Source organism: Dendroctonus ponderosae, unplaced genomic scaffold (assembly GCF_020466585.1).
Source record: "Dendroctonus ponderosae isolate FM_Combo_2020 unplaced genomic scaffold, Dpon_F_20191213v2 Dpon_F_20191213_9, whole genome shotgun sequence".
Taxonomy (NCBI): domain Eukaryota; kingdom Metazoa; phylum Arthropoda; class Insecta; order Coleoptera; family Curculionidae; genus Dendroctonus; species Dendroctonus ponderosae.
The window spans coordinates 8,437,551-8,446,656 of record NW_026019116.1 but is presented as its reverse complement, the minus strand read 5'-3'; the positions used below and the strand labels follow the sequence as shown (position 1 = coordinate 8,446,656).

Here is a 9,106-nt window from a genome sequence, read left to right as displayed (position 1 = left end):
CTTAAAGCAGCAACAACGCTACACATAAAAACTGATGATGGTGGAAAAATACACCGAAACGTATTTTGATTGATAAATAGAGACAATAAATGACTTTTTTGCAGACAAAAATGCATGCCAAGGCTTAAAGCAGCAACATCGCTACACATAAAAACTGATGATGGTGGAAAAATACACCGAAACGTATTTCAATTGATAAATAGACAATAAATGACTGAAGCCCGGGAATTGATTTTGATTTGGAGTTAAAGTTAAAGCCCTCATTTGTTCATCTGCTACATTCGCCCAAAACCAGTTTACTCACTGTGTTTCCCGCAAAACTGTGGACAAATCACTCAAAACCATGCCAGCCAAATAATGGTGTTGCCTGTACTCAGCAGACAATTCCGCAAAAGGATTCACTCGCTCCTGGCTAGGAGGCGCGCCCGACAGGAACGAGTTCTGGCTAGTTGAGCTGGTCACACTGGGGCTGGGAGAAACGGCCGCCCCCGACGACATAAACGGCGACGAAAAGGGCAGATTCAACGCCACGTAGTGCTCGTGACTGCATAGAATCCGGGCGAACTCCAGCTTGAGCTCGACCAGAACACTGCTGTCCGGATGGCTGGCGATTCTCGCCTGGATGTACTTGCCGTAGGCGCGCAGCAGCTGCAACACCCAGCCCCTATCGGCGATTGACAGCAGGTCGAAGAAAAAGAACGCCAAGGCGGCGTTCAGCTTGTGCGCCTTCCTGGTCTCCCCTGCCGAGTGTGCAACAATCTCCGAAGCCACGTACTGCACCAACGAAGCAACATCGTCGAGAAACTGATCGGGAAACCGCATTTTCCTGGGAGCATCCAGACTGCGGGAGTGCGCCAGATGTTCCACCATGCTCTTGATCATCAGCTCGAACAAAAACCAGGCGTTTTGCATGGCCAGGTCCTTGTTGCGCCCACTGGTTATCGTCCACTGATACGCCAGCTCTTGATGCACTATCCTGGGACAGGAGTAGTTGGCCAGAGTGGGGCTCACTGCGTCGTTTGGCGGGACTCGCATACTGGCCGCCCGATCCAGCCCTCTTGGCTGATAATGGGACACCTCCAGGTCCGGGTTCGAGTTGCTGCGCACTAGCAGGGAGCCGCTGTCCCACAAGGGGGCCCCCCGAGCCCCATTGGACACCGGGTGCGGCAAATTACACTGATAGTGGACGTACGTGGCGAGCAGCGAGTTGCGTCCATGCTGGTCGCTGGGCAGCTCTTGAATGTTCTAAAACCGCAAAATCACCCACAGCTCCTGTTTTCCTTCTCCGCGTTTTCTCACTCACCGAAACATTCTCCAATAGCAGACAGAGAGTCTCGAAACAGGTAGACCCTACGTTGATCATGTGGCCAGAAACTCTGGGCGGCTGCACCAGCAGCTCCACAATGTTGTCGAAGATCTGCGGCAGATGCTTGACTATGGCTTCCGGCCGCGCCCCAGCCAGCCCCAACATCGCAGTCCTACGGGTGGACTTTAGTGGACTGAACTCCTTTATATTAGATCAACTCACGTCAACTCCTTTTCCGAGCCAACCTCCCCCAAACGCGTCGGAATGATGCCGGAATGAATGTAGTCGTAGGCGGCGAAGAAGCGCTCGATGGGCGGATCGTGGGTGTGCACTGAAGAGGCCGTATCGAGAATAACGCTGAAAAGCCCCTTGTGGCCGTCCAGCCACTTCATGCCGGGCAGGAAAACATCTGGTGGGATGTAGCTGTAGTTTCGAGGCGGCGGCTCCAACATCACTGGCAGGCAAAACTCCCCCGAGACCAGACGACCATCGCGCAACAACGGCAACCACTACAAGACCAAAAACATCACTAAAAACTCGGCAAATTCATGCCCCAGCCGCTTACCGTATATCCTACGGGGGACTCGACCACATTCTGCTCGGCCTTCTTCTGACAGGAAATGTGGTAGAACGTGAACAGTAGATGGTGATTGTCGGCCAACGAAGCGGGCAGCTTGATCTTGATTTCGTCGTAGAAAACGGGCGTTTTGCTATGGTAGGTGACCGAAGAAAACACTTCGCTGGCCATCTCAGGGCAGCTGGATTTGCCGAAAATGCTCGGCAGGCAGTGCGTCTCGCTTTCCCCGGCCATTAGCTGCACTTTTACTGCCAGGTTCCGAGCTGAGCCAGTGCGGTTGGAAAAGTTCAGCTCGCGCGGACTGACAAAGAGCAAGTTGCGATAGGTATAGTGCGGCACCAAGATCTCTTTAACCGGAAACTCCAACAGCTCCTTAGTGGGGCGGCTTTTGTCATCCGGATACGGGTGGAACTTGGCCAGTTCGGTAGTCAATGAGTTTTTGTACTCAGCAGGACAGGGCGAGATTTCCAACTTGAAGGTGGCTGGAATACATTTCAACTTCTTCAGCACCAAAGTGGGCCGTTTCAGTTCCTGCAGGCACTTGTACAGGTCCTCGTCGCGCAGCTTGTCGCCCTCTTGCTTAAAAAATGAACTCATCGTCAGAGTTATCGGTCGAAACGTGTCCAGATTAGTAGCCAAATGGTCTGGCGACCACGATCTGCACTTATCCTTGCGGTCCAGCGAACCTCTCCTCGTCAAGGTGCTCATATCGGAGGCTTTGCGCCGAAGCTGCTCTAAACCACTCCCGGAGGATTTGCGATCTGAAACATCCACAACTGTCCCGTAAAAACATCACTATCCTCCATTGCTCTCACCTAAGCTGTTGGTGTTCGAGCCAGAGCCTGTGGACTCGCGGTCAAAGTCTCTTTCCAGAGAATTTCCCCCATTTATCACACTGATCAGGTTGATTGCCGTCCAAGCGAACGCCTGCCGGTACTTTCCGAGCCGCTCACAGACGGACACAGCAATCGACTTCAGTTTGTCGCGGTTCTACAATAAAACGTTTAAAATAAACGAATACTTTTGACCGTAGTTAGCCACTGAACCTTTTCATCTTTCAAGTAGGGTTCCACGCATTCGTTGACGTCGCCTTGCAGAACCTTTTCCACGCGCACCACGATGAACAGATCGGGCGACGGATGCGAGATGTTGAAGATGCAACTGCGCGCCAGCGTGCTGGAATCGGCATAAGGCACGTGTCCGCCCAGCATTCTCTTCAGCCCCTCAGTGTTCATATCAAAGTAGAACGTCTCCGACACCTTCTTGCGCTCCTTGGAGTCGTACAGAGCCATGGAGGCGAACAGCGGCTCCACTTCGATGTCCATCCTGTTTCAATTCGTTGACTTAAACCAGTTAAGGACGTACATGTTCCAACTTACGTCAGCTGAAGGCACTTGACGAGAACGCGATGGCCCACATGCTCATAAGGGGCGGCGGCTACCAGGCGTTTCTCCACAGGCTCCTGCACGTCGATCTGGAGATCGTGTGGGGCGAGGGCAAAGAGCGCCTCCTGGCGCTCGATCTGCCTCTGACTCTCGTTCACCTGATCCTGCGACTCCAAGATCGACTGTTCCAGGATTTCTGGAATAAGGGCATCGCCAGCAGAGTGGCGCAGATCCAGGGAGGCCCATGAGTTGCGGGGCGTGATGGTGTCGCCGCACGAGGACAACGAACCGATTGAAACGATGCTTTGACGACTGCTGCTTCCCTGAGAAGCCACATCTGAAACAGCAAGTAAATTTTAATCATTTATTTAAATCAAACGGAAGTGCTTGTACCTAATTCACTGTTGGTCTCCGATGTGACTTGAAAGTCGACTTCAAACTCCTGCTTCGGGCTGGGCTGCAGACTTTTGGCCAAATTCGAGCGGCTGGAGCTGCTGCCGCTCAGCTGCCGGTGATTGTAGCGCACCACCTTCCAAACCGACTTGTAGCAATCCACGCAAGCCTGCACGTGCGGCGACAAGCTGTCACTGAACAAGAAGGCTCTTTATTCAATTTCTACACCCTCCGTTTCATTAATTTTACAGTTTTTCCTCGGGAAGAATGGGCCGCAGCGTCCTCAAAGGGCGCTCGATGACGTCGACTTGTACGTCGCCAAGGGGCACATCCAGGATGCATCGCAAGGGATCACGATCCAGAACCTGCTGATAAGCGCCGACAAACTCCTCAAAGTCCAATGGTTCAACGATTTCTTGCGCCCAGCTCTACGTACGGAGAGAACGTTATTAAGCGCCCTAATTTTACAAAACTTAGCATCAAAGGCGACTTACTGAACTGGTAGTTGGCGAAATCAGGCCGCTTTTGCTGGATACGGTCCTTCGCACGTCTGCAGCATGATGCCTGGAAAGAAACTCTGTGAAACTGCGATGAACGTATTTTCACCTGGCAATTACTTGGGGAGTTTCTGAGTGAAAGCCCGCTGAGTGGTCGCCATCACCCCATAAGACCAGCTAATGAACACTCACTAAGAAATTAGGGCGATGTTTTATTTATCTCAGTAATATCTATTTTCTACTTATCAACATCAACAAACTCAGCTCGGCTGTCAGATAATTTCGATGTAGACACAGGGACCGTAGAACCACTGCCGTACGAGTTGAGAGGATCGACAGATTGATTTGGGCGCGAGCAGGACAAACGATGACCCCTCATGTTTCGCAACGTCAAGCGCTATTAAGGGCGCATTTACAGGCTGCAGTCGCAGCCACAGAGCTGTGATTCATAAAGAGAAACCTCTGTGATTTACTGGAATTATAGAGATAAAGTACTTACTGGAATTATAGAGATAATGCTTGCGCAACCTAACTAGTTGCTGGAAACGCGTGTTGAAAATACTATTTTTCAATTTCCGACCTTACTCCTAGATCAGAATCAGCTCAACCTAACCGCAAAAACAGCCAGCCAGCCAGCCATAACCAAATAGTTTGGAAATGTGTGGCCATAACCTCGACTTATGTGTACAATGAATCGCTGCGTTTATAGTGAGTTTTTGTTGTAAACGAGCCCACAGTGTTAATGCAAAAAGAATAAGTGACTCCCGCTGACAATGTCGGAGGAGCGTCTGGTTACCGAGGTGCCCAGTAGCCTAAAGCAACTAGCCCGATTGGTGGTTCGCGGTTTTTACACAATCGAAGACGCCCTCATTGTCGACATGCTGGTGCGAAACCCGTGCATGAAAGAGGACGATATTTGCGAACTGCTGAAGTTCGAGCGAAAAATGTTGCGTGCCCGCATCGCCATCCTGAAGAACGACAAATTCCTTCAGGTGCGACTGAGGATGGAGACGGGCGCTGACGGCAAGGCCCAGAAGATCAACTACTACTTCATCAACTACAAGAGTTTCGTCAACGTGGTGAAGTACAAGCTGGATCTGATGAGAAAACGCCTGGAAACGGAAGAACGCGACGCCACTAGTCGAGCCAGCTTCAAATGTTTAGCTTGCCTGAAAACGTTCACCGACCTCGAAGCTGACCAGCTATTCGACTTCATGTCGGGCGAGTTCAGGTGCACATACTGCCGTGAGGTGGTCGAAGAAGACTCGTCCGCCTTGCCGAAAAAGGACTCACGCCTGTTACTAGCGAAATTCAACGAGCAGCTGGACCCACTCTACATTTTGCTCAGGCAAGTGGAGGGCATCAAGCTGGCCCCAGAAGTGCTCGAGCCCGAACCAGTGGACATCAGCACCATCCGGGGCTTGGACAAAAAGAGCGCAATGCAGTCCGGCCAGGAATGGTCAGGCGAAGCGACCAGAAGCGCCGGATTCGCCGTGGAGGAAACCCGAGTGGACATCACCATTGGGGACGACTCCAGCGCAACAGCCACCACTGCGCACAAAGAGGCCCCGATCTGGATGACCGAGTCCACAGTCATTACCAGTGCGGCTCCAGACGACTCAAAGAACGGCGCGGATCAGAAGGAGACGCTCACCAGTCCGAGCACAAAGAACGACGACATTATGAGCGTGTTGCTGGCGCATGAGAAGCGACCAACCAACCAAACATCCAGCGCAGTTAAAGGTTTGGGGACCAACGACTCAGATTCGGACTCAGACGACTCCAACGAGGAAAAGGTCGGCTTGGAGGACGTCGAAACAATGGAGAGCGAGGATGAAGACGACAGCACTGTACCCCAAGTCAATGTGGGCAATAAGACCTACTTGATTACCGCAATTAATGACGGCATAATCAGCGAAATGACTCAGGCAGAGAAGGAAATTTATGTGCAAGTGTTCCAGGATTATTACTCTCACATGAACTACTGATTCCGAAGTGGCTCAGCTTAGTGCTAATTGGCAACTTTACCGAATTAACAAATCAAAATATTTTTAATTAAATATGTACGGTTTAATTTCGTTAACTATCAAGGGATTTCTATTATCAAAAGCATTATCTGGGATATGAGAAAATCGTTTGTTTGGGTCCTTCCAGGATTGTACAAGAGACTCCCAATATTCTGCACTGTTACCCAGCGCATTTCTATACACTAGATACGACCAGAATAGTATAAGTGGATATTTATAATTCATTGTATATACTTTCCTGACTGTGTTCCAATTCCAAATCAAAATTAATTCCTGGGTATCAGTCATTTATTGTCTTTATTTATCAATTAAAATACGTTTCGGTGTATTTTTCCACCATCATCAGTTTTTACGTGTAGCGTTGTTGCTGCTTTAAGCCTTGGCATGCATGTTTTGCCGAGCAAGACTGATGATGGTGGAAAAATACACCGAAACGTATTTTAATTGATAAATAAAGACAATAAATGACTGAAACCCAGGAATCAATTTTGATTCGATATTTATAATAACCTGTTTTTATTCGGTTGTAAAATAAATTGTCTCCAACTGCATCTTTTGATTTGTGTATTTAAATATTTAATTTCGTCAAAACTTAACTATCGCAAAATGCGACTTGAAAACCATAGCAGTTCCATAGGCTAAACAAAGACTCTGTGACGGCTTTTTCTCTCACTTCAATACATGCAAGAAGGGCCCTGAATGATTATCAGTATGACTACAGCGGCAACATGCCATCCTCGTCCTCCTCCGTTAGTCGAACAAAGACAACGTCCGATTGACAGTCTCACTTCACTGCATCAATAGTATGTAGTCTGTGGCATCAACCCAAATATTTTCTATGTCAACGTCAAGTACTTGTAAGAAGAGTATCGTGTGCAAACGAAATCAAAACATTGTACAGCTGTGTGGACAACATCACTCATACTATACCATTGAATCTTTGATATTGTCGCTTTCCCATCAGAAAAACTCTGCACATTTCCGATCGTTCCTTTGGAACAGTTTCGACTCGCCAGTTTGCGCTACCTTAAAGGGGCCCAGTGTTTGTCGGGTGAGTGAGTGGGACTTATCAACAAACCACCAATTGGAACTTCAATTTGTGTTCGTTTCAGTTCCCATTTTATGGGTGCCCTAAATTCACGACGACTGATTATGTTAGATGAGGAGGAAGTGTCCTGGCTCGACCAAAGTGAGGATACGTCCGAGTACTCCGAGTCCGACGAATCTGAGATTGATAGGGAAAATGAGCTTGTGCATGAACTACGCACACGTTCGAGGAATCGCGACTATGATGGCACCACACATTTTGTAGCAATGCTACACAATCTAATAAGCAGGTAAGGGAACGAAGGGCAAAAACGCTGAAATCCTACAAATAATTCCCTTTACAGAGGAGGTCTAATGATAGATAACAGCGACGACCACGACGAAGCTCCAATGAACAGAAAACCACCGAAAATCAAGTACAAAATTGATACATCAGCTTTGGATGTAAGTCACACTGTCTAAGAAGAAAATGTAATACTGGTGTGCTCCATTTTAGCATAGCGAATTTTCTCTGTTGACTCGCCGTGATTGCGGCCTGTTGGGGCATACTCCCAAAAGCACCACGGTAAACCATGTAATATCGCTGTTGAGAAGCCGGGAAGTATGTGACCGAATTGTAATCGAAAAACTTGCCGCTAACAGCTCGCTTGTTGTTTCAGTATGGGTTCCAAGAGCAGAGTAAATTCTCCGCTGGCACAAAAAACAAAATAACCAGCTGGTATCTGCCCAACGAAATGGTTTCGTCCATTGAGCACTCCACAGGGAAGGTGTTTTGTGGGATTTTTTCTGCTGATGGCAACACGTTCCTCACGGCCTCTCAAGGTAAAACCGTTCCCCAAGAGGTTGCTCTACTATTTTCCTTGCCACTTGCAAACCTGTCGTATGTTTCAGATCGCTACATTCGTATCTACGATTCGAGAGACTGTACATATAAGATGTTGAAGTCCATTAAAGCTCGTGATGTGGGTTGGAGCTTGATCGACGTCGCATTCAGTCCAGATGGGGAACAATGTGTCTATTCGACATGGTCGACGAATAGTGAGTGAGGCTCCACCGCTCACTATACTAAGTGAACTGAAATCCCATCTTTTCTAGTTCACATGTGCCAGGTTTCCGGTGATTCCGACCGGCAAGAACCCTTCACTTTGACCAGCGCGAACAGGAGATTTTGCGTCTTTTCCGTTGTATATTCATCGGATGGAAAGGAGCTGGTCTGCGGCGCCAATAATGGGTGTTTATACACCTACGATATACAGCGGACAACGTGCACATCTAGAGTAAGTGCCGTTCAATGGGAAAAAAGTGTCTTAATTATAACTTTGCCGTAGATCGAAGCTCATGAATATGACACTAACCGGGTGCTTTTCGCCGATGATACATCGCAAATTATATACAGTGGCGGCGACGACGGGTTGGTTAAAGTGTGGGATCGGCGAACCCTTCGCGAAAGAAATGTAAAGCCGGTCGGTGTTTTGGCCGGTCATATGGACGGAATTACCTACATTGACTCACGGGGCGATGCCAGGCATTTGATCAGCAACAGCAAAGACCAGTCGATCAAACTATGGGACTTGCGGCTGTTCTCCAACAGGGACGCCGTAAGTGAATCGCTGAAAGCGGTACGAAGCCAACGATGGGACTACCGATGGCAGGGGGTTCCCAAAGAACGTAAGTCGCCAGCTACCCCCTCACTGTCTTTCTAAGAGAATGTATGATGGTTGATTTTCTTGGCAATTCGGTCGGGGCAGTGGTGAAGGAAAAGAAAACTTTTTCATCTACCAAGCTTTCGGCAATCAGGGGCAGTCTGTTGTCTATGAAATTAGAAAAATTATCGTCGTTTTGTGCAAGGGTGACGCAAGATTATTGCAAAATTT

At 48.7% G+C, this 9,106-nt stretch overlaps 3 protein-coding genes across 4 annotated transcripts in view; 2 read left to right on the top strand and 1 right to left on the bottom strand.

Annotated features, from left to right (window-relative positions):
* The window catches only part of LOC109538830 (dedicator of cytokinesis protein 7), a gene marked incomplete in the record, with an annotated part of 9,716 nt that extends 5,136 nt beyond the window's left edge, over positions 1-4,580 (bottom strand). Inside the window, 11 exon segments of the mRNA XM_048669923.1 lie at positions 305-1,245; positions 1,304-1,478; positions 1,529-1,815; positions 1,872-2,644; positions 2,699-2,873; positions 2,930-3,209; positions 3,263-3,605; positions 3,662-3,855; positions 3,911-4,089; positions 4,156-4,225; positions 4,279-4,580. Of these exon segments, the coding sequence (XP_048525880.1) occupies positions 305-1,245; positions 1,304-1,478; positions 1,529-1,815; positions 1,872-2,644; positions 2,699-2,873; positions 2,930-3,209; positions 3,263-3,605; positions 3,662-3,855; positions 3,911-4,089; positions 4,156-4,225; positions 4,279-4,319 (3,458 nt within the window).
* Positions 4,581-4,776: 196 nt separating this feature from the next.
* On the top strand, positions 4,777-6,405 carry LOC109538839 (general transcription factor IIE subunit 1). Its single transcript, XM_019906242.2, has one exon. It carries the CDS (start codon positions 4,932-4,934, stop codon positions 6,144-6,146), a length of 1,215 nt encoding a protein of 404 aa, XP_019761801.2. The 5' UTR covers positions 4,777-4,931; the 3' UTR covers positions 6,147-6,405.
* A 607-nt stretch (positions 6,406-7,012) lies between these two features.
* Positions 7,013-9,106, top strand: part of LOC109538833 (DDB1- and CUL4-associated factor 11) — a 3,272-nt gene continuing 1,178 nt past the window's right edge. Inside the window, exons 1-8 of one of the 2 annotated variants that reach the window (XM_019906233.2) lie at positions 7,013-7,236; positions 7,298-7,522; positions 7,577-7,676; positions 7,729-7,833; positions 7,892-8,054; positions 8,124-8,270; positions 8,328-8,509; positions 8,561-8,900. In XM_019906233.2, coding sequence (XP_019761792.1) covers positions 7,308-7,522; positions 7,577-7,676; positions 7,729-7,833; positions 7,892-8,054; positions 8,124-8,270; positions 8,328-8,509; positions 8,561-8,900 — 1,252 coding nt within the window. In that variant the 5' untranslated portion in view covers positions 7,013-7,236; positions 7,298-7,307. Of the gene's footprint in view, positions 7,241-7,297; positions 7,523-7,576; positions 7,677-7,728; positions 7,834-7,891; positions 8,055-8,123; positions 8,271-8,327; positions 8,510-8,560; positions 8,901-9,106 lie in introns of both variants that reach the window. The other variant, XM_019906234.2, reaches the window with a different exon arrangement.

What these genes read in the sequence shown, in the direction of transcription:
- LOC109538839 (XM_019906242.2), top strand. Translation starts at nt 4,932, where the DNA reads ATGTCGGAGGAGCGTCTGGTTACCGAGGTGCCCAGTAGCCTAAAGCAA.